This window comes from Triticum aestivum, chromosome 5D (genome assembly GCF_018294505.1).
Source record: "Triticum aestivum cultivar Chinese Spring chromosome 5D, IWGSC CS RefSeq v2.1, whole genome shotgun sequence".
NCBI classification, from domain to species: Eukaryota; Viridiplantae; Streptophyta; class Magnoliopsida; order Poales; family Poaceae; genus Triticum; species Triticum aestivum.
The window spans coordinates 305130140-305154389 of record NC_057808.1 but is presented as its reverse complement, the minus strand read 5'-3'; the positions used below and the strand labels follow the sequence as shown (position 1 = coordinate 305154389).

General features: G+C 50.9%; 1 protein-coding gene and 1 long non-coding RNA gene across 2 annotated transcripts; both read right to left on the bottom strand.

Annotated features, from left to right (window-relative positions):
• Positions 1–14130: 14130 nt before the first annotated feature.
• Positions 14131–15314, bottom strand: LOC123121368 (molybdopterin synthase catalytic subunit). The gene has a single exon (XM_044541324.1). The coding sequence runs from the start codon at positions 14863–14865 to the stop codon at positions 14323–14325; it is 543 nt and encodes a 180-aa protein (XP_044397259.1). The 5' UTR covers positions 14866–15314; the 3' UTR covers positions 14131–14322.
• A 323-nt stretch (positions 15315–15637) lies between these two features.
• Positions 15638–18463, bottom strand: LOC123121370 (uncharacterized). The gene is made up of 3 exons (XR_006459683.1): positions 18168–18463; positions 16458–18092; positions 15638–16205 (listed from the first exon to the last, which is right to left on the bottom strand). It is a non-coding gene; the product is annotated as an uncharacterized lncRNA (long non-coding RNA).
• Between the last annotated feature and the right edge of the window lie 5787 nt (positions 18464–24250).

Sequence of the window (24250 nt, the reverse complement as noted above, 5' to 3'; positions counted from 1 at the left end):
GCCCCCAGCGCCGCGCGCTGTCGCCCCCTGCGCCCCGCGGCGGCCTCGCCCGTCGTCCGCGCGCCGCATAGCCGTGCCACGCCCTGCCGCCCCATCGCCACGGCCGCCGCCCTCCCACGGCCCGCGCCCGCTTCGCCCCTCCGCTGCTCCTGCCATGCCCCGCGACCAGCCAGCGCCCCCGCGAGCTCCCCCCGTCCCGCACCTACGCGGCCACCCCCGTACCCGCTCGCCGCTGGCCACCTCCCCTCCGCACCATCGCGCTGTTCCGGCCGGCGCTCGCGCCCGCCCCCTCCCCTGTCGCCTGGGTAGGCTACGGCCTCTGGCACGGGCGCCACACCCGTGCGCCCTTTAGCCCACGCCCGGTATTGGCCATGGGCCACTGACCTATGGCCCCCACGACCCATTTACTAAAATAAAAAAATGATTTACAAAAATAATAATAAATATAATTAATTAATTATGTTTAATTAAACTAATTAAAGTTAACGAAACAGTCAATGACAGGGGGCCCCACCCCCTGTTGACCAGTCAAACATTGACTGGTCAACCGGGACCCCCTGGCCCACCTGTACACAGAGCTGGGTGCACCTAGCATCTAGTCTTTAATTTTGAAATAATAATAAATCCAGAAATTGTTTTAAACTTCGGAAAATCATAGAAAATAATCCGTAACTCGGATGAAAAAGTTTTATACATGAAAGTTGCTTAGAACGACGAGACGAATCCGAATACGCTCTCCATTCATCTGTCACGCGTCCCTAGCATATCTAACATGCAACCTTTCCCCTCCGTTTCGTCTGTCCGAATATGCCAAACTTCGGGAAACATTCCCGGATGTTATCCCCCTTCGCCGGTAGCGTGTAGCACCGCGTTAGAACACGTCTAGCTCTGTATATTGTCCTGTTATGCACTTGCCTGCTATGTATTTATTGCTTCTTCCCCCTCTTCTCTCCGGTAGACCCCGAGACCGCTGCTGATGCCCCTGTGATCGACTACGTCGAAGATGAACCTTCTTCCCTTTCAGCGGAGCTTCCAGGCAAGCCCCCCCTTTGATCATCCCGATATCTCCCATTCCATTCTCTCATGCTTGCATTAGATTTTGCTACTGTAATTGATTGCTCCTATTCTGATGCATATACTGCTTTTGTATTTGCTATTGTTACCTACCTGCTTATCCTAAACTGCTTAGTATAGGTTGGTTATCCATCAGTGACCCCCACCTTGTCCTTGTTGCCCCTGCTTCATCATCGACGACTCGATCAACGTGATCGACGACCAGAGCCCGACACCTCACATCACATCACGCCCCTTTTGTTGCTCGACTCTGCAGAGTTACCATCGAGTGCCGAGGGTGGAACCTCATACATCACTCCTGATGAGATCTCTGTAGTGTAGCTATTCGGTCGTGGTCAATGAGGGTGATTTCCTCCTTCACCATTCTGATACGGCTCTGACGTGCAACACCTCAAGTTTGAACCTCGAGGGTGGTCCCTCTTACGTTCACCTTGATGATTACATCGAGTGGAATCCACCGGGGGTGATTCCTCGGGTTTCCCCCTTGATGTTTGGACACACGGTTACCTTGACTTTACTTGAGACCGTTGTGAAAGCCGGGCGGGCCCGGAGAGCACCCGTGCGATGTGACGGTGGTGGCTGGTTGTGTAGCGGTATCACCCAGGAGGGGGTGATAGCTCCGGACTTGTCCCGACAGCCGTCACTTCTTTTAATAATGCACTAACAGGTTTGAGTATTTGTTCTGAGTTGGCCTTTGCCTTTACGCACTAACTGTCGGCGTCAAAACCGGCGGATCTCGGGTAGGGGGTCCCAAACTGTGCGTCTAAGGTCGATGGTAACAGGAGACAGGGGACACGATGTTTACCCAGGTTCGGGCCCTCTCTATGGAGGTAATACCCTACTTCCTGCTTGATTGATCTTGATGAATATGAGTATTACAAGAGTTGATCTACCATGAGATCGTAGAGGCTAAACCCTAGAAGCTAGCCTATGGTTATGATAATGTGTGTCCGCCTATCCGGACTCTCTCCGGTTTATATAGACACCGGAGAGATCTAGGGTTACATGGAGTCGGTTACATGAAAAGGAATCTACATAATTGGTCGCCAAGCTTGCCTTCCACGCCAAGGAGAGTCCCATCCGGACACGTATAGTGTCTTCGGTCTTCACATCTTCATGGCCCATCAGTCCGGCCCATGGCTAACAGGACGGACGCCCGAGGGCCCCTTAGTCCAGGACTCCCTCAGTAGCCCCTGAACCTGGCTTCAATGACGAGGAGTCCGGCGCGCAGATTTGTCTTCGGTATTGCAAGGCGGGTTCCCTTCTTCCGAACTCCAGTATGTCCGGACCTGTGTAAGCAACTGTAGAGAATATAATATTTCACGAGTCCAGTCCGCTGACAATTATTTATGATGTCATGCCCGCCTGGTTATTGTTCCGAACCGTTTGGCTAGCCCGCCGCCCCATGTCTCGGGACGCGGCTTCACTGGCACGTCTTATCAAAGCAGAGATCGTGTTCCCTTTATTCACAGGATTTTCATCAATGCGAGCGTGGGTAACCCAATCGTCCCCCGGGTACAACTCTTTGGAGATAGGTAAGTCTCGAGGCCCAGGAGGAGACGCTCGGTATTCGGGGTCTTTAAATAGGGACCCAGGCTCGTCTCTTTTCCTTTGCGCTTGCTTCTTCCTCAACCCCAGCCACCTCGAGTTCTGACCCTCGGGTTCCAATCACCACCAGCCCCAATCATGTCCGGATCCAGCCGTTCAGGCAAGTGGGTGGCTTCTTCTGTCACGGAGGAGGATATCACGAAGCTCCGCGTGGCGAGGTATCTGACCCCAGAGATTCCTCATCGGCTTCCAGCAGCAGGGCAGGTTGTACCTACCCCTAGATCCGGTGAGAGGGTGGTATTTGTAGCCCACTTCCTTCACAGGTTAGGGTTCGCGCTTAACCCCTTCGTCCGGGGGCTCATGTTTTACTATGGACTTGATTTTCATGATCTGGCCCCGGACTCCATTCTTCTTGTCTCAACATTTATCGTCACGTGTGAGGCCTTCCTCCGGACTCCTCTGCACTTTGGTTTGTGGCTAAAGACCTTTGACGTGAGGTCGCGGGCGACAGAGGAGGAGCAGGCAGAATGCGGCAGCGCCACAATAGGCAAGCTTGCCAGCGCGGTTTGGTTTAAAGGGTCTTTCGCCGAGTCCTTTGACCTATGGCAGCAGGGGTGGTTTTATATCAGCGTGCCGCGTGGCTCCAGGTGGGCGGCTACGCCCGCGTTCCGACCCAGCCCTCCCATCCAGCTTGCTTCGTGGATCAATAAGGGATTGGACTGGGGATCCGCCAATGATGTGCAGGCTCTGCAAAGTCGCCTCCGAAGCCTCATCAAGAAGGGCCTCGACCTTGTGAACGTCGTTCAAGTAATGTTAGTCCATCGGACCCTGCCATGTCAGCGACGGCCTCTCCCTATGTGGGAGTTTAATCCAGAAGGGCGGCGGACTCTTCAGCACTTCTTCGGCACCACGCACGAAGGAATGTGGAAACTATATTTCGGGGAACGAGGGCAATGGCCGGACACCACCGAAGATGTTGGCCTTGACTGCAATCATCCGGACACTGAGGTAAGTATTTGCTCCCCGCACATCTTCCATTCAAGCATGATCTGACAAGATACTGAATAATCCGTCTCAAAGCAGGACTGGATAAAGAAAGTGGTGCTAATCTGGTGTCCGGCGCCCCTTCCCAAAGACTCTGCGACCGCGTTGCTGACGAGAATGCTGACTCCGACACCGTGCCAGGTGTCTACAGGGGAGAGCGAGAACGAGGAGACCAGAGGTAATCTCGGCTCCGGGGATAATTTAGACGCCGTGTTCGGAAAAACCGAAACCTCTTTGCCCGAGGGCAAAGATACAGCGGAAACCCTCCATGGTAAGAAGAGGGCCGCTTTCGAAGATCAGGAGGGGAAGCCTTCCAAGAGAGGAAAAACGCCATCGACGGGCGGCTCGGGCCGGGCAAGCGATGTTGCCGCAGAACTTTATGATGAGGACAAACCTCTAGCCACACCGTAAGTGAAGCGGGGCACTTTAAATGTACCTCATCCCTTTCCTATTAGCGAAGTAATCGTTCGATGTATGTACATCCTCACAGGTTAACGCCTGGTGTTTCTCCACTGTCCTCCTCCTCGGGGGACCTTCTTCCGGAGATGATGGAGAGTGGTACGCCATCTCCGGCTTCCTCGCCCCACAGGGCGGATGATCCTGAGGTATCGTTCCGGAGGGCCTCTCCCGATCGACAAGCAGTGCAAGGGACGAAGAAGGCATTACCCGAAGGTGGTGCCTCTGTCCCTCAGGGTTCGGAAGTCAAGAATGACGGCCCCGCACTATCCGGTTTATAGCCGGAAACAATTATGGAGGCGAGAGAGCGGATTCCTTCAAAGGAAGGCCATACTCCGGCGGTGGTGTCCGAAGACCCTGGGGCTCCAGAACTGCTGACGGACATGCTGCGACAAGCGTCCGTTTCAGAGGAGCACCGTGCCTTGATGGCTACGGTGGTGGAAAAGGTTCTGTCCGCGAAAAGCGGATGGCACAAGGCCTTTACGAGCCTTCTAAGAGGCTTCGAGGTTTGTGATGTAATTTTGCCAATTGAATTTTATTGACAGAATGCACCTGTTGTATATGCAGTAGCCCCTGAGACTCAGATTGCCTGCCGAAGGAGGCGATCGGAGGATCAAAAAGGATATGTTTAGGTAATAACCTTGATTTAATATTAAATATAGGCTGTCTCCTCCCCGGCGGCTACCCGGAATGCGGAAGTGGCCGAACTGCGGCGAAAGCTGGATATTGCGGGGGATGACATTGCATTGATCAACGGGCGTCTTGACGACTCGCAAGGTATGTACTTCGAGCATTCTTTACACCAATTTGCTTGTAATCGAGGCCTGGCGCAGAAGAGAGTTTTATAGAAAATGTGCATGAATGCAGATGGTGCTGCCGCCGTTGAAGCTCTTCGGGCGGAGCTAGCCCGGGCCAAGGAGCAGGCCCGGTGTAGTGATGCGGCTGCCAAAAAGGCATCGGCTGATCTGAGATCCGAACAAGCAGCTCGGCGCCGAAGTGAGGAGAAATATCCGCACTGGCGCTTGAATTGAAGAATGCTGCCAACCACTGTGAATACCTTGAGAAGGAGAGTGAAGCCAAAACGGCTGAGCCTGATAAGGCCTTACGAGAGGCGAGTGAGGCTCGGTCTGAGTCCAGGGCAGCTCGTGAGGAGATTCGGCAGGCTAAGGAGATAGCGGCCGGTAAGCCCTTTTTGCTTCAGACCAAATTTGGCGATCCGAACTATGCTCAGCTGAACCAAGTCTGGAGTTCTCCGGCTGAATTTTTAGACTTGCCGAAGAGTTCTTCCGATGCGGCGCAGTTCTACCAAGCGCAAGAGGGGTGTGCAACGGAGAAGCTTTTCTGGTCACAATTTGGCGCATCAAAGCGCACCCTGCTGCTGAATGAACAGATGTCCCAATGGGCCGAACTTCATAGGATATCCGGCGACGCCATGAAGAACGTCATAATCCGGTTGTGGCCGAACGAGCCTATTCCAAAGAGTTACTTTGGTTTGGTGTGGCGTCTTGCTGACGCAGTGCCGCGTATTGGCGTTGTGAAGCGGTCGACGTGCATTGAAGGTGCACGGATGGCTTTTGCCCGAGTCAAGACATTCTGGGTGAAGATGAAGGCCATCGATGTTGCGATGAAGAGTCCGCCCATGGGCCAGGGCCGGTCAGAGCATTATTTTGAAGACGTCCTCGAAGCTGCCTATCAGATAGAGGGTCAATGCTCAAAGAACATAATGTTCGAGTGAGGTGTATTAGAGTTGTAAAGGACAATTTTTATAAGTAATATATTTTTATATTTTGCTCGAAAGCGTGTGCTCCTCCTGTGCGGCCGTTTTAATACAATCTGAAAGTTTTCCAGTCGTCGGCTTCAGCCCCCTCGTAGGAAGTACGGGGGTGTTCGGAAAATGCATATAATCACTCTTGACCCAACGTCTTCGTCCATAAAGGAGGTGACAATGCGGCGAACCAGGCAATCCAACTATAGGGCGCTAACACTTTCACTTAGCCATAGGAGTTTTATAGTTGGGGCTACGACATAGCCCCTGGTATGCGTACGACTTATTCCGATGTGGTGTGTTACATATATGACCTAACAAGGAGGTCCTTCGTATTACACAGAAGAATCACGACGGATTCCAAAAAGTCATCGAGTGGTTGACCAGCTCGCACAGCATCACGACAGTCGATTTTCGGCTTTCTCTACTGAGGTGCTCATCCGGTCTAAGCCAGGGCACAATCGCAGTAGTTCTCCCTTTACTACCCTAGCCGATAGAGCGGAACGTAGGGTAGCAAGCACAGGAGCCGGGCAACCCAACCATTGACCAAAGACATGATTCGGAGCTGATGCATATAAGGCCAAAACTCGTGATGCCGAAGTACGCTATAGAGCTGTTCGGACTTTGCTGGCAACTCATTTGTTCCCGTACTGAGCCCCTGGCGGGTAATGCCGAGGTGCGTATGTAGAGCGGCCGTTAAGGCCGTGCTCATTGCTGAGAGGGTATTGAAGATTAGTTCGGATAAAGTTTTACTGGGAGCAGAGCAATATGCCAATGATAAATTTATATGTGTAAACAAACCACAAACCCGGCTATTTGACATGCACAGGGTAGGGAACGGAGAAAAAAGGGCATAATACAGGCTCAAAAATAAAGAGTGTGGTCTACAAAAAGTTATTTTGGACCTCCTGTCGACGTCTGCGTCGCCCGTCCTCGGGGGTGGGGGAATCCTTAACGGGAGTAGCCCCTTAGGTGAGTATGCGAATCCGAACTCCGATAGAGTCCATTGGAGATGCTGTCCTTTTCGTCACCTATCTCTTAAATGATGATAAAGAAAGAAATACATAAAACAGGTAAAAAAATGTTACGGGAATGTTTGCAGGGTTGTCCATATTGTGCTTCCGTCGATGCCCATGGTATCTTGAGTGCATAGTGATGTACGCGCGGTGTGAACCTTGCTGGTATAAGGAGTGGGCGACGGAAGCCGAACTGCTATTTCCGTTCGGGGAGTCGTCGAACTTTGGAAGGGAATTGTTTCTGGCCCCTGGTGTTCGGCTGGTGAGCCGCTCCGTCGTCTTTATCGCCTGGCGGCCTCCTCCCCTTGTGTTCGGCGTTGAGCTTGCCTACCTGCTTGAAGACCCAACAGTTTCTGTTGGTATGATTAGCGGGCTTATCAGGATGACCATGAATCTGGCAAGGTCGGTCTAATATCCTGTCAAGGGTGGATGGTCCGTCTTGGTTTGCCTTCAGTGGCTTCTTCCGTTGACCGGGCTTTGGATTGTTGAATCCTGCGTTAACCGCGGTGTCGCATGAACTTTCATTGTTATAGCGACTGTTTTGTTCAGTTCGTCGTGGCTTGCCATTGCCGTCCCGGATTTCGGAAGTGCCCGGGTCGCTAGCGTTATTGCTTTTACGAGCGAGCCAGTTGTCTTCTCCCGCACAAAAGCGAGTCATGAGAGCGGTGAGGGCTGTCATGGACTTGGGTGCTTCCTGGCCAAGGTGACGTGCTAGCCATTCATCCCGGACGCTATGTTTGAAGGCCGCGAGGGCTTCCGCGTCCGGACAGTCGACAATTTGGTTCTTTTTGACTAAGAACCAAGTCCAGAGCTCCCTGGCTGACTCGCTGGGCTATTGGACGATATGACTTAAGTCATCGGCATCTAGCGGCTGGACATATGTTCCTTGGAAGTTTTCTCGGAAAGCATCTTCCAAATCTTCCCAGCTGCCTATAGAATTTTCCGGCAAACTGTTTAGCCAGTACCGCGCTGACCCTTTGAGCTTGAGAGGTAAGTATTTGACGATGTGAAGGTCGTCTCCTCGGGCCATGTGAATGTGGAGGAGAAAATCCTAAATCCATATCGCGGGATCAGTTGTTCCATCGTATGATTCGATGTTAATGGGTTTAAACCCGTCTGGAAATTCATGCTCCATTACCTCATCGGTGAAGCAGAGAGGGTGTGCGGCTCCTCTATGTTGAGCCACACTGTGGAGCACCTCCGGTGGGTTCCGTTTGCGAATTTCAGACCGAGCGTGGTTGGGTCTGTGGCGTTCGAATAGGTAACCATCCTCCCCTGTCGGGGCATGTCCCCGCGATCTGTACACCGATCTTGTGTGTCCTGCTCTGCCCTCCCGGCTTTGTTGGACTTCTAGAGTGTGCCCCCGAGCTGTTTTGGTCTTGCCTTGACGGCCGAGTGGGGAGGTATGGTGTTCTGCTTGGGCTGATGCTTGGTCCGGACCGAAGTGTGGTCGGTCTGCCGCATTGTTAGATGGTGGTGCGGGCTCCAGCGCCTCGCCGTTGTATTGAGGGAGCCACCTATGCTTGGGTGGCTTTTGTCCGGGCCGTTAAGGCCGTACTCTTCGGCGGCCAGTACCTCGGTCCATCTATCATTGAGCAAATCTTGGCTCTCTTGAAGTTGCAGCTGCTTTTTCCTTAGGCTCCTTGCAGTGGCTATTAGCCGGCGTTTAAAGCACTCCTGCTCGAGAGGTTCCTCAGGCACGATGAAATCCTCGTTGCCGAGGCTCTCCTCTACCTCGGAGAGTGGGAGATAATTACTGTCCTCCGAGTCTCCATATGTGGCCTGTTCGTCAGGGCTATCTTGCCTGCTTTCTTGTTCCTCCTGTTCGGATCCTTCCTCAACAGGGTCTTCAATGTCCGAAGTGTTATCTTCTCCGGTGCCAGTATCGTTTTCTTCTGGACGACGAGACTTGGAGCGGCGCCGGGGGCGTCGGTGTTCGGACAGTGTACCAGGAGGTATATTCTCAACTGGATCCTTCTTGTCATCATCGGGAGCGTCGTCGGATGTGTCTATCATACACACGTCATACCAGGAAGTGGCCGCCCCGCGCCTAGTGGATAGCGAGTTCGGGCCTTGCCCCTCATCGTCGTCCATACCGTCGATGTCTTTGGAGCGGGGGTCAATCGTGTTGATTGGGTCTTCGGTAGTGGCTATGAAGTGGGTGGCGGGTGGGAAGCAAAATTCTCCTTCATCTGTCGCAAATTCGAACCAGACATAGTTCGGTGGCGAATCACCTGCCAGGGATAGACTTTTTAGCGAGTTTAGTACATCGCCCATGGGCGAGTGTTGGAAGACGTCTGCGGCGCTGAACTTAAAGATCGATAACTGATCAAGTTCAGTGTCTGCGGGCTCGCATGGTTCGGAGCTTGTCGTCAGAGGTGAGTCCGGGGTTCTGTAGGTACAGATATCATGCGAAGTAGGGTCTGTGTGCGGCTCCAACGCCGCGGAATCGGTAGCCTCCATGACGGGGCCGAGCTTCCCATCTTCGGATGACTCGATCAGCTCCAGATCTAAGGCCGGAGTTGTCCCAGGAGCTATCTCCTGGATGCGGCCCGATGGCAGGTTTAGGCCGTGTTCATCGGGGCGAAGGGGAGCGGATGCTGCGGTCTCAAATCCGTCGAAGATCAAGTCTCCACGGATGCTCGCGACATAGTTCAAGCTCCCAAACCTGACCTGATGGCCAGGGGCGTAGCTATCGACCTACTCCAGATGGCCAAGCGAGTTGGCCCACAGTACGAAGCCACCAAATACGAATATCTGTCCGGGGAGGAAAGTTTCTTCCTGGACAACGTCATCATGGACGATCGAAGGGGCCATCGAGCCTTTTGTCGACGGCACAGTGGAACTCTCAATGAAAGCACCAATGTCGGTGCCAAAACCGGCGGATCTCGGGTAAGGGGTCCCGAACTGTGCGTCTAAGGTCGATGGTAACAGGATACAGGGGACACGATGTTTACCCAGGTTTGGTCCCTCTCTATGGAGGTAGTACCCTACTTCCTGCTTGATTGATCTTGATGAATATGAGTATTACAAGAGTTGATCTACCATGAGATCGTAGAGGCTAAACCCTAGAAGCTAGCCTATGGTTATGATAATGTGTGTCCGCCTATCCGGACTCTCTCCGGTTTATATAGACACCGGAGAGATCTAGGGTTACATGGAGTCGGTTACATGAAAAGGAATCTACATAATTGGTCGCCAAGCTTGACTTCCACGCCAAGGAGAGTCCCATCCGGACACGTAGAGGGTATTCGATCTTCACATCTTCATGGACCATTAGTCCGGCCCATGGCTAATAGGCCCGGACGCCCAAGGACCCCTTAGTCCAGGACTCCCTCACTAACCACCACGCGAGAATAGTTATGGGCCTCGACGTTGTAGTATCAGCCGAAGCTTTGTCAGATGTCCAGTTCAACATTATGGCATGGTCGGATCGTGCTGGCCATTCGAGGCGGTGCTGGTATCCACCCTGCACACAACAACCCAGAGTGCAACAGGCGATGGGCCCAAGACCCCGGAGTGCTTAGAATGTAGACCGGCGGGGACCTCTCTGCTGAGCCTAGGTAGGGCTGCGACGTGTTGATCTTCCGAGGCCGGTCATGACCCAGGAAAGTGTGTCTGGCCAAAGCGATCGAGCGTGTTGGGTAACGTGGTGCACCCCTGCAGGGAAGATATATATTTGAATACCGTGTCCTCGGTAATGGACGTTCAGACTTGTATCCTGATCTTATACAACTAGAAATGGATACTTGATATGTGATGGATATGTTGGCCCCGGGATTGCTTTCTCGCAGGGAGTCGAGGAAGGATCTCTGGACATTAATTCTATAACATGCTTGTTAATTATAAACTGCTATTCTTTACTCTTCTACATGCTGCAAGATGCTTGGAGCTGCTTGAAGATGCTAGTCTTCGATAGGCTAGGCCTTCCCCCTTATTCTGGCATTCTGCAGTTCAGTCCACAGATACAACCCTTCCATTTAACACCATTGCATATTTAGTTTAGATCTGATACTTGCGAGTGCTTTGGATGAGTACTCACGGTTGCTTTGCTCCCCCTTTCCCCCCCTTCTTTCTTCTTTCTGGTTGTTGCAACCTGGTGGATCCCAGGAGCTAGATGCCACCGCTGACGGATTCTGCTACTTGGAGACCGCCGACGACCAGGAGTAGTTAGGAGGTCCCAGGCAGGAGGCCTTGCCTCTTCGATCGTTGATGCTTGTGCTAGCCTTCTTAAGGCAAAACTTGTTTAACTTATGTCTGTACTTAGATATTGTTGCTTCCGCTGACTCTTGTGTATCGAGCTTGTATTCGAGCCCTCGAGGCCCCTGGCTTGTAATATAAAGCTTGTTTTATTTCAATTTGTGTCTAGAGTTGTGTTGTGATATCTTCCCGTGAGTCCCTGATCTTAATCGTACACGTTTGCGTGTATGATTAGTGTACGGTCAAATCGGGGGCGTCACAATCCTCCTTTTTCAAAAAAAAATTGGGCGCAACTCATGTGGCAAACGAAGCTTCAAGGGCGGAAGCTCCAACAATGCGCCAGGGTCTTAATCACGCTTTATCCATGCCTTGCAATAGTCTGGTCGGAACTACTCTGCGGACGACACTCCTTGCCCGATTTGGAGACGGAGAACTACCATACAGACGACATTCACAGACAATTTCAGCACGACACTCCATCTCACACCATTCATTCAAGACGCCAATGTACAGAAAGTTGTTGGATTTGGCATCGGCTCAGGATCGTGCAAGCAAATATCGTCTGTGAAGTAGTTTCGTTTGGAGACGACACTTCATCCAGCGGCTGTGCAACACTTGCTCTGACCCATGCATGGTTAGATTTATAGAGTTGTCTGCAAATCGGCCGAACAGTGTCGTCCATATAGCAGCACTCTCTGACCCATGCACATTTTTAGCTAGTGTGACAAGACATCAGTCTTTCTGTCAGTTTGACGGTCCTCTTGATTTTCTTGTGAAAATTTGGGTGGACGATGCAACAAGTGTTACAAGTAGCTCGTAAGGCCCATGTTCACAGTGTAAAAACAATGTGAACGTCTCGGTATTTTCGTTGATACCACTATTAAGTTAGAAGTGGTCTCTGTTTTATACGGGGAGCATCAGATCCTCTGTTTTTACTTTCATGTTAAGGGCTTGTTCAGTTGCAAGGGGTTTGAATGGGATTCGAGTGGATTTTTTTCAATAAAGGGCATTTTTATAGACTCGTAATGAAGCATCAAGCGGATACAATCAGAATGAGTGAATACTCGGCCTCTGCATAGCTAGAATGCACACAGCCAATATCGAAAAACAAAAACCCACGTTGGCAAATAGCAAAGTCATAAAAGACCGAACCTATGCCTTGACAGAAAAAAGAAGAAGAAAAAAACCTGAAGCGATCAAACAACGATAGACGATAGACAACAACGATCATGGACGCCAACTATCACTTGACAATATAACGACTATGAAAAGATTCTTCAAAGCAACGCCTTCAAGAAGGGAACGACACACAGACGCCGCCATCGTCGGATCCAACCTTCGAAAGTCAGGTCCTGGGTTTTCACCCTGAAGTTCATGTCCGAGCAAACTCTGAACAATGCCATCAACATGGTAACGACGTAAAATCGCCGCCATTGCAAGGTATAACCAAGTAAGGCCAGACCTGGGATTTTCACCCCGGAGCTCAAGACCGGGTACTCAAGAAGCACCACCAAGTCATCGTCAATATATGTTGTCTCCTCCACTTGCCTCTATCCCAGCACCAACAGCAGCAGCCCAGCCTCGCACACGCGATGAAATCTTTGATGAAGGAGGAATTTCACATGCCAAAATCTTAGGTTCAAGATGCTCTGGCAGTGCCGCACCATCCTCACAAGTGGCAGCCGACGGCTGATCTGTATCAGACGACACCACTATGTGCGGCCACTAGCTCCATCATCTTCACATATGGCAGCAGATCATAACGATGTCACAATCACGGAAGCAGCGCCATAGCCAGTCCGGATCGACACCGCCTAGCATTGATGTTGACTAGATCCACAACGCCACCTGCACGCCCAAGAGCGGATGATCGCCATGAGACATGGGGAAGCAGATGGCTACCAAAGAGAGCTCGCCGCATGCGCCCGCGACCCAGCAGAACACAAAAGTATAGCTAGGACTGCACGTTGCCTTCCCACACAAGCACCCTTCCTGCCGGTGACAAGGGTGACTTCCTGCGGCATCTATCGAATGACCACCACTGCTTGGGCTTTGTTGGCACCACGTGAGCTCTTGAACAGGCTCACCACGCGGGGTCATGGCGGATATTGGTCCTTTCCCTCCTCCGCTTGATGCGGCCGCAGCATGGCGATACCGACGCGATCAGAAGAGGGGGAGTCATGCTCCCGGTGCTCGGAGGCTGCCGCGCCGCTGCTTCAACTACATCCATTGTCGCAAGTCGTTGCCATCACAACGCCACACGCACCTGATCAGCAAGAGGGATGGAGCCCCGCCGCCGTTGGCCGTGCGGGAAAGCCCGGCGGTCCTGGCCGGCGGCGGCGAGGGGAGGGTGCGCGAATCGAGGCTGCCGGGATTATCGGATCTGGACGCCGCCCGAGTCGCCCACGCGGACGACGCGGGGGCCGTTCCTCCTCGGGCCGCCCGAGTACCCCACTTGTATGTAAACTGATTCGAGTGGATTGGAGAGGATTAAGTCCTCTACAAGTCAGATTCCCTCTCAATCCCCTCCAAACCTCTTCAATCCTCTCCGAGAGAGTTTAACCGAACAAGCCTAAGGCAATGTAACTGTGTAGAACATTCCCACTGGTTTCTGTTCTTCAGACGAGGCAACATCCCCCTGATCTGTTCTGATCCTATGTTAATCTCGCTCTATCCACGGGGCGCACAGTAGGCTGGTCGACGGCTGAGATTGCTTAGGTGATCCGAATGATGAGACGGGGACATTCTTGGTGTCCGATGGTAGCAGTCTATGAAGATTGCTATCAATTGGCCAAGGAATCTGTCAAGGTCTATGTTGATCACAATCTGAGAGGGACTGGCGGGCGCCAAATTTTCAGTCAGTGTGACGAGGCATCAGTCTTTATGTTGGTTTGATGACCCTGCTTACAACAACTTAGATTGCTATGCAGCAGCATATCGGCTCTGTTCTGATGCATGCTCTGAGTTTCTCTACACAAAAATGAGTATATCAGGAGTAAAATTCATACTACTTGCCACACCACATAATTTGCTGCAACGTGATATGTATTCGAACTTCATACATTGTTTCTCTGACACGATTTGCATTTAGTAGCAGTGTAACACAATGTGAGGATATTACTGTATCCGAACTTCACCTTTCTCTTCCTCTAAAATCTCTCGTAACACAAGGGGGAAAAAAACCACGTTCACGTGATCGCGATCCGGCGGCTGCCATCATCAGCTCACCCTCACCTTGCTGCCGCAGCATCCGCCGCCGCCGGCCGGCTTGCCCTTCTTCTCGGCGTCGGTGCGGTCGAGGAACTCGCGGTTCTCCTTCCACACCTCGCCGTCGTCGTACACCTCCTTCTTCCAGATGGGCACGGAGGCCTTGATCTCGTCGATCACGTAGCGGCACGCCTCCATGGCGTCGGCGCGGTGCACGGCCGAGGTCGCCACGAACACGCTGGCCTCGCCGGCGGGGACCGTCCCGAGGCGGTGCGCCACGGCCAGCCGGCACAGCGCGTGCGCGGCGCGGGCCTCGCGGAGGATGGCCTCCAGCCGGCGCCGCGCCATGGCCCCGTACGCCTCGTAGCGGAGCTCCACCACGCGCCTCCCGTCGAAGTGGTCCCGCGTGGTGCCCTCGAAGGTGGCGATGGCGCCCGCCGAGAGGTCGCGGACGTGGTCCACGTACCGGCCCATGTCCAGCCGGCCCGATCCCTCGTCCAGGATCTCGACCAGGTCCTGGCACGCCTCCGTCGTTGGGGGCTCGTCGCCGGCCATCGAGGGGAGCTGCGCCGGCGCTTCGGGTGCTTGGATCACGGAGCGCGGCCGCTCCAAGTCGTCGGTGCAGGCAGCGAGATAAGGTTTGGTGGAGGTGAGGAGATGAACCACGGAAGTGCCCTTCTTATTTTATCATATCACCCTTCTCCCAGCACCGGAAATTTCTTAAATCCGATTTCAGTCTCAAGCGGCAGAAACTTAAAAAAATTACCATTCCAGAAGACAGCGGAAGAATAAGAAAGTACTCTGTAGAGTCGAAAAACGTGTTACTTTATGGGACGGAGGGAGTAGTACAGTACTAGCAAGCCTGTCAGATATAGTAGCAAAGTTCGTCTTGGTTACTTGCGATCCTGTGTGATTGAGATCGAGTGGCGCTTCCAGCGCTGGGGAAAATATCCAGTGATACCGTGCATAGGGTGATACGATGATACAAGACCATGTGGTGCGTTAGATGTGAGAAGAAGGGACAAGATCAAGTTGCTAGCATCTTTACATGTTCCCCCTTGGAACATTTGCATCTTACCCCAAGAAAGCAGCATGTTTTTGCAAAAATTGCCCAAGTCCACATGGCAGAGAACAGATCGACATGCGCCCGGAACAGAATCAAACAGATTAGCATGTGCAAGCAGTGTATTCTCAGTGTAGGATAGCACTCAGGACATCAATTAGCCAGTTCTGTACGTGATGACAGAAATCAACCCAAAGCTGATAATGCATGTAGAATAGCGGTGGAATAGGTGTGGTTCCAGCTACACAAAGATATTTCGTTCAGTTTTGGGACAATGGGCAGAACCCTATCATTCATTCATATCTCATCATTACAAACAATCTCCTGATAACATCAGGTACACTATTATACAAGCAGGACCTAGCATCATCTTCACCAGATTTTGCCAAAACATGGGCTGCCTCATTAGTACAGCGATTTACATGCTTGATGCTCTAATATTAATATCTCGAGTTTACGAATGAATGTCTGTTCACTCCATTTTTTATGCCTTGCCTATCATGAATTCATTGAACCGAAAAAATGGACTACGACAAAAATAGACAAGAAAAGTTTTTTGTTTAGGCATTTCCGCAAAATAACAGACGCATAATCATCATGAACACCATGAGAACCACTTGGTCTTCGACTTCTTGAGATGCAGCAGGACTGTGCAACTCAACTTTGGCATGGGCGAAAGGAGCATCTGCCGCTGAAGGCGCATTACTCGCCGGCGAGAAAGCTCATGCATAACCTGGACTTGAAGATGCTCTCAGGTCCCATAGCCTTCCCGAGCTCCCCCTCGCCGCCTAGGTCCAGGTTGTTCACCTTCTTCGTAACAGCCTGCTCATGTCTGTGGAAACGACAGTGGTAGTTAAATCGGCAGTTGTTGGTGCTGCACAATTAAAGAAAAAGAAGATCCACCGCGAGGAAAATGAGAGAAAATTATGCAGCTGTTGCAAGTAAGTGCAGATAGCAAAATTTTGTTGTAGATACAAAAGGTTGTTGTTCACAATATGACATCCTTTCAGAGAAAGATCTGCAGTTCTAATTGAACATGATATTTATGATTGCAGAATATTAATCTGAAAAACCTGTTGCATACCTTTTTCAATTTTGCTTTCTGCCTGAGCAAAACTCCTTTGTGCACTTGTACATAGTTCCTTCCTCAGTTTCTTTTTCCAAATACATTCGTCACATGATAGGAGCCGCTAGTTCTGATTTCGCTGCATAGCCGTCAATCATAATTTTGCATCTAATTTATTTGCCCTACAAGTCACCATTAGCATGTGCACTGGACATCAACAAACCACAAAGCTAAGAATGTAAGCTTAACTATCCTGGCAATTAGCTATAACAAGCATCTGAAGCTACATGTAGCCGCACCATATAAATTTGAAATGGCAAGAACTTGGACAGCAGTACAACCCTACCGGCACATACATAAGCAACAACGTAGCAGTGAACATGTACTGAGTTCAGCTTGCCAAGTATGAAATTATTGTTACTCCCCCTCCACATCATCATTCTCTTGTTCAGAATAACAGTGTTGACATCTTATTAATTCATAATATTTGTTAAATGACAGCAAAGTCACTGTATCTTTTCACCTAAGGAGCCCAGTTATTTGCGCCCATACTATTTTCAAATCCAGAAAATGTTTTGACCCAAGAATGAATGATTCTGGTTGTTCCCAACGATTGTTGGTGTGGAAGCTTATGCACCTTTCAAATCTCAGTGTCTTACATATCACTAGTGAAGCAAAATAATAAATAAATCTTTGGCTTAACTAACTGAAATGAAAAATAATAATATAATGGCATCTGCTTCTTGAGTCTATGTGCAACCCCCTAATGATTGGCCAGGGAAGAATTCGTACCAAGCTATCAACAAATGCTTATGTACCAAGCGTCAGATCTTAAGGATGAGACTGTTAGAGGATAACAAAATTCATGAAAACAAAATTCTTGCGATAATGCTTAGACAGGTACTCAGCCTGCTTGATACTATTTAATAGATGTGATACTAGTTACTAGATGTCATGAAATTGTGTAATAGCATAGCGATGCGTATAAAAATTGATAAAGGGCCTTTAAAATTTTCTAACTCGAGTTGCTCGGAACTGAGAATAGCTTCAGTTGTCTTTCAGTTTTAAATTTTTTGCCACATCAAGCCTAGAAGTTGTGATACTCCAGCCCCTGTCTAATACTAACCCATGACTCGTTGAAGGAATTTGTCAAACAAAGAAGCGCATTCTTGCATGCCTATATATGCTCAAACTTCTGCACAATCTTTCATGGCATGCTTCCGCTCATTAAGGGCTACATTTCTTTGCAGCCTGTGATGACAACAACTCACAGAACAATCTTATTCCGAAAACTAGATCTTTGCATGAACACTACAAGATTAGAGGATAAGCTAACCAGATAGAGCTCGGATCCTCCCATATGTGCTGCACTTCCTGATGAACGGGCTGCCGCCGTATTACAACTATTGGTTGGGCGATAACCCCCAATGCACATATCACCACAGTTGGAGGAGGCAGGTCGAGCTCCGACCGCTGCAACTGGCACTGACAAATTGCCTTCTACCGATAGATCGAGCTCAGCTGCTGGTGATGATTGGACATGACCCATGGTAGCCGGCGGCACAACTAGGATTTGCGCCATGGCACCCACTCCAGCGGCTCAGAGAGGAATCGTCCGAAGGAAACTGACTCCCCCAGCGCCGACACCCAATCCTAAACCAAAAGCAAAATCAAGAAATCGAATAACATAAATTGGTCCAGAAGCCAACGAAGAAAGCTGCTTCTTACCTGCTCCTCGCCGCGTAGAGTCTCCGGTTCCAGCAGCAGTGGGGAGAGATTTGTCTCGCCTCCCATCGTACTGTCGAGCGTGGATCTCATCTGAGCAACGGGTTCGGCACACACGGTGGAGCTGAATAGGTTGTTGTGTAGTCGGGGCTAGCGAGAGTGGATGGGGCATGGCGTCATGGTGGCCGGTGGCGGTGGGAAAAAGCCCTATGGTACCCGGCGGCGGCGGGGGGACGAGCAGGATTCTGTTCGAGGCGCACAGGACGACGGGATACGCAGTAGTCGCTCATTTACGGCAAAACACAGGGTGCCCTATGCATATTTTTCAGTGGGGAAGAGGTTGATCAATCCTGTCCCTATAGTCCAGATCTAACGTCCAAGATGGTACGAGATCACCGTATCATCAAAGGGGAGAATATTTTTTTTCGAGAGTACTCCAAAAATGTACCATATTTTTATAGAAGGCAAAAGACAATTATAAGAGACTACAACTCGTTGCGAACAACAAGTCTAGCACCAACACCACACCCGAGCTAATCCAAAGAGAAGCCTTCGCACACATAACAAACATAACACAAAGGAACTTGTCCCGAAGAGCATCAAGGCCGCATCTCGACCTACACCGATCACCACGAAAAGTAGCAACTTTAATCGGACCTCCCTTGCCGACGCACCAACCACTCTTGATTGCCGAAAGGAGATGGCGAGTGGGTGGAGGGACTTGGTTGGCCCCGCCAAAGCCACCGTCTTGGAGTCTCCGGCATCGACGTATATTGCGCCCAAGAACCTCTACTCGGACTAGCGACACGCACCGGAAGACCGCAGCACCGAACAAGCCATGTCTCCCTCCACGATGCTCCTAACAGAGATACGGCGCTAGGACGCCGCCATCGCTGGTCCAAGACCTAGGCTTTCGCCCGGAGACCGCAACCAACCAAGACGGGGAGATGGCGACACACCTAAGCGACGCCTCCAAGGAGGGGAACGACGCTCACAGGCGCCGTCGCCGCCAACACCGACCGAAGACGGGCAGGATTTTCATCCGTACAGTCGGCCACCTCCCACCCCTTGCGAAGAATTGAGGCCGTCGTCAGTGCTGGATTAAACCGCCGCCGCTGCAGCACCTCGCCATTGTGATCAAAGTGCACTGAACACCAACACCCTGCACGTCGAGGACACGCAGTTCAGCTTCCACCTCCCGCACGGCCGGGGACAACAACTCCATCTCTCCTACCACAACCAGCACAGCCAGGATCTTCCGCCGCCGCAAGCAGCTGCCACACCACCTCCTAGCGGACAGCCTTGCAGCGGACAGAGCCCAGGGAGCCACGACAGGGGAGCCACCTCGCGCGCGCATGCTCCCCGCAGCAAGCCGCTGACCCGGGCACAAGCTCCCCGGATTCAGCCTGCGCCTCCACCACCCACCTGCAGATCCTTGCCGGGGCCAGCAGGGGCAAAACACACCAACCGGTCGCCGCAGCAGATCCCGGCCGCCGCTCGCACGGCCACTCCTGGCCCAGATCCGCCGCCTCCCTGGCCTAGGTGCGCCTCCCCTCCGACCACCATCCAGCGGCTCCCAGCAGGTCGCCGTGCACCAGCACCTCCTCGTCGAACCCACGACCATGCTCCACCACTCCGTACACACCTCGACGCGCGCCGCCTCACCGGAGAAGACCACCGCGCAGCCCACTCGACGCCTCTCCCCCGCGCGAGGGAGGCCCGCCGGAGCGCGCCGAACTCGCCCACCGCCTTTGACGGCCGGGCGCCGCCACCACCGCCGGCGCCGGCGGCAGCGGCGACCAGGGGAGCAGGGGAGGGGGACTCGGGGGGCTAGGGTTTTCGCCTCCAGAGCCGCCCGCGCGAGCGGATCGGGAGGGAGGGAAAAAATTGAAAATGATCGGAGCTACAAAGGGGGAGAATATCACATGATACCAACACTTATATGCTCCCATGATACCAATTCGAAAAATTAAAATTTAAACGTGTCAAAAAATTTCGAAAAAAATCATAGATGTTCTCAACATATGTGTCTACAAGCCCTAAAAAAATCAGTTCCAAATTCAATATACACATTGAGAAACAAAAAAGACAAATCTGTTGTTTTGTCTTTATTAACACTATTCATGCTGAATTTGTCTTTTTTGTTTCTCATTGCACAATTTGAATTTGGATCTGATTTTTTTAGGGCTTGTAGAGACATATGGTAAGAACATCCATGATTTTTTTCGCAATTTTTTGACAAGCTTAAATTTGAATTTTTAAATTGGTATCATGGAAGTATACAAGTGTTGGTATCATGTGATATTCTCCCCAATCAAAGAACCGAGAAACCTGCTCCATATGTCTGCCTTGAAGGCTTGAACCTTGAATATACTGTATTTCATTTCTCTACTACTAGTACCATAAAAATTGTTGCACGGACAACAAATATCATTCGAAACAGACCACATCCCCATAGGTCTTAACATTCAAGAAAAATAAATATCAGAAACACAGGTTTTTCAAGAACATAGCACTTTCTCTCGTTTTTTGTTTTGAAGGGCTCCACGCCCCTTCTCATTTATCCAATCTGGACTTCAGATCCCGGCACACTACGGGGAATACTGGAACGAGTTCACTCACTTCCGGCCAGCCGTCCCGAGGTGACCCGGAGAAGCGAGACGTGCCCGGGTCATGTTGAGGAAGGAAACCGTACGTCGACGGTGTCGTCGAGGTGCGCGGCGGCTCGTGATGTGGCGGGCGGGCAACCGACGAGTTCGTGTTGGCCGCGGCCGCACCGGCGGCGGCTAGAATGGCAAGTTCGCCGCGAATCCTAGCACGAGGGCCTGCTCTGTGACCTTGCCGACGATGAGATCATTGTCCGCAACCGTTGACCGTGACGTCCGGGATCTTCCTTATCTTTTTTGTCCGCCGTGACCTTCCTCTCCTCAGCCCTCTTCGTCATCTCCTCGGCCCTCTCTTCCGGTGTGCGCACTTTCTTCAGCTTGTTCTTAGGGCGCACAGCGCTGGCAGCCACACCGTTGACCGTGACGTCCGGGATAGACGCTAGTTGGGCGCGTCGGCCATGGCACAAGGGCGGGAGGGTTTTGAAAGAGGGGGAAAATTAGGTTTTTTTTTAGAAATCTCGCCTCTTTATTCATTCATAATGATGTTCATAGGTACCCGGTTTGGGTCATGTGGGTTTCCCAACCAAACATGTCGCCCGGGCCCTAAATTACAAGCAAACTTGGCGAGATTGTGTGCTTCAAAATTAAAGTTTCTACGCTCATGAACAAAAGAGCAAGAAGTAAAGAAATTGCTACGATCTATGATTTCATGTACGATTGCCGCATGAGGACCTCCTGTCCCTGATTTTATGTCTTTCACCACCTCCTGGCAGTCAAGGGCCACCAAAACGGTCTGGATGGAGAGGTCATCTGCAAGAGCCAGCGCTTCTCTGCACGCGAAAGTTTCCAAGATGACCGGGTCGGTGATTCCAAAAAATACCATTGCCGACGAACCCAAGTACACGCCATTGGAGTCCCGGCATAGAGCTGCGACCGCACCTCCCCTTTTGTGCCGTGCCACTGCACCATCGACATTAACCTTCATCACACCCGACGGTGGTGGCAGCCAGCGCCTAGGCTGGGCCGCCATAGGTGCCGAAGTAGCCGGCCTTGCCTTAGCCGTCGCTAGTTGCTCCAGTTCATCAAGGAACCTGTTGACAAAGAGGATGGTTTGTTGCGGAGTCTGAAAAATTGCCTCATAGACAGCTTTGCGTCTAGCATACCAAATTGTCCAAAGAGTCACTGCCATTCTCGTGAAACTTACATGATCTAGGCTGTCATAAAGGTCAAACATCCAGCCTTTTGCGCTTGGTTCCATATTTTCTGCCATCTTCGCAACAAGGCTTTCATCAGATAGTGCCCAAATACACCTGGACATGGTGCAAGAGAGTAGGGCGTGTCTCCATGAATCACTCATGCCACAAAGTGGACATGTAGATTGGTTCGACATGTTCCGGTTATGCAGCACGTCAGTTGTGGGTAAAGAATGACGCGCTAATCTCCAGAGGAAGACCCTGAGCTTTGAAGGGATCGAGAGATTCCAGAGTGAAGTCCAAGATTTTTCCTCTCTCCCATTGCTTGAGGACCCCGATCTTCCATCGAGCCACTCCTCCCTCTGTATCTTTGTTTTCACCAGAAACTTGTATGCCGAGCTAACCGAGAACCTCCCCTTTGGATCAGGACACCATGCCCAAAAATCTTCCGTGTTTCTTGTGCAAACCAGGATCTTAAGGATTGCGTCCGCATCAAACCTGAGGAAGACGGATCGGATCAGTCCCACATTCCATTGGGCAGCCGAAGGTATGAGCAACTCCGAGACCTTCCTTGGAGGATCTGTCACAAGTGAGGTTATAGGTCTTGGAGTAGTCTCTTTAGGTATCCAATTATCTGCCCAAATATCCGTCGTCTGACCATTGCCAATTCGCCTTATCAAGCCCTGCTTAAGCACATCCCGGCCCTCAATGATCGCTCGCCAAATCTGTGAAGGGCGCGACCCCAACTCAGCATCTAGGAGAGATGTGTCCGGAAAGTATGATGCTTTGAGAATTCTAGCACTTAATGACGATGGTTCCTGTAAGATCCTCCATGCTTGCCTTGCCAAAAGCGCCAAGTTAAATAGCTCCAAATCTCTGAAACCCAGTCCTCCTAGGTACTTAGGGCGTGTCATGACATCCCAAGAGACCCAAGAAGGTTTTCTTTCCCCCTGTTTGCAGCCCCACCAAAACTTTCTAATGATGGACTTGATATGGTCACACAAACCCCTTGGCAACTTAAAGCAAGCCATAGAATACACCGGAATTGCCTTGGCAACCGATTTGATTAAAACCTCCTTGCCTCCCGATGATAGGCATTTGCTCATCCAACCTTTTACTTTATCCCAAACACGATCACTCAGATATTTGAAGGTGCCCTTCTTTGAGTGCCCAACATCTGTTGGCATTCCCAAATACTTCTCACTCAACGATTCATTAGGAACATGCAAGAAGCCCTTGACCGCATCACGAACTATCTCCGGAGTTCCCTTACTGAAAAAGATAGATGATTTGTCTCTATTAACTCTTTGGCCCGACGCCAAACAGTATGTATCCAATAGGTTTGACACTGCTTCTGCTCCATCTATACTCGCCCTGAAGAACAGCAGGCTATCATCCGCGAATAAAAGATGGTTCACCGGCGGAGCCGATGTAGCCACCTTAATGCCGTCAAGCTGGGATGATTGATTATGGGAATGTAAGAGGCACGAAAGGCCCTCTGCTGCCAACAAGAAGAGGTATGGAGAGATAGGATCTCCCTGTCGAATACCCCGAGTGGGTTTGAACTCCTCTGATTTTACTCCATTAAACATCACCGAGAAAGAATCCGAGCTCACCATATTCATTACAATAGTTATCCATGGTGCAGCGAAGCCAAGTTTCTCCATAACAGACTTGAGGTAAGCCCATTCAACTCTATCGTAAGCTTTCATCATATCCAATTTCAAAGCACAAAACGTATTATTCTTTGACCTATTTCTCTTCATGAAATGTAGGCACTCATAAGCTGAGATGATGTTATCTGTGATGAGTCTACCAGGGACAAAAGCAGACTGCTCGGCAGAGATCGATTTGCCAGCACCTTGGATGCAATCTTATAGAAGACATTACATAAACTAATGGGACGAAATTGTGACAACAAAGTAGGGTTAGGTACCTTTGGGATCAGCACCAGCATAGTGTCATTCAAACACTCCAGACTTTCTTCCCCACGGACTATGCTCAAAACCGCCTTGGTCACCGTCTCCCCACAAATATCCCAATGCCTCTGAAAAAAGTGTGCGGGAAATCCATCCGGTCCTGGAGCCTTTGTGGAAACATCTGGAAAAGTGCATTTTTTACTTCCTTTTCATCGTAAGGAGCCAACAGAATATTATTCATAGCCGGAGTAACCTTGGTTGGGACATGCTCAAGCACCTCGGCTACCCCTTGCACTCCCTCATATGTGTACAGATTTTTATAGAAGTCCAGAGCTAAATGTTCCATTTCAGTAAGATCATCTGTAAGC

Coding starts and splice junctions, on each gene's coding strand:
- LOC123121368 (XM_044541324.1), bottom strand. CDS start 14,865: ATGGCCGGCGACGAGCCCCCAACGACGGAGGCGTGCCAGGACCTGGTC.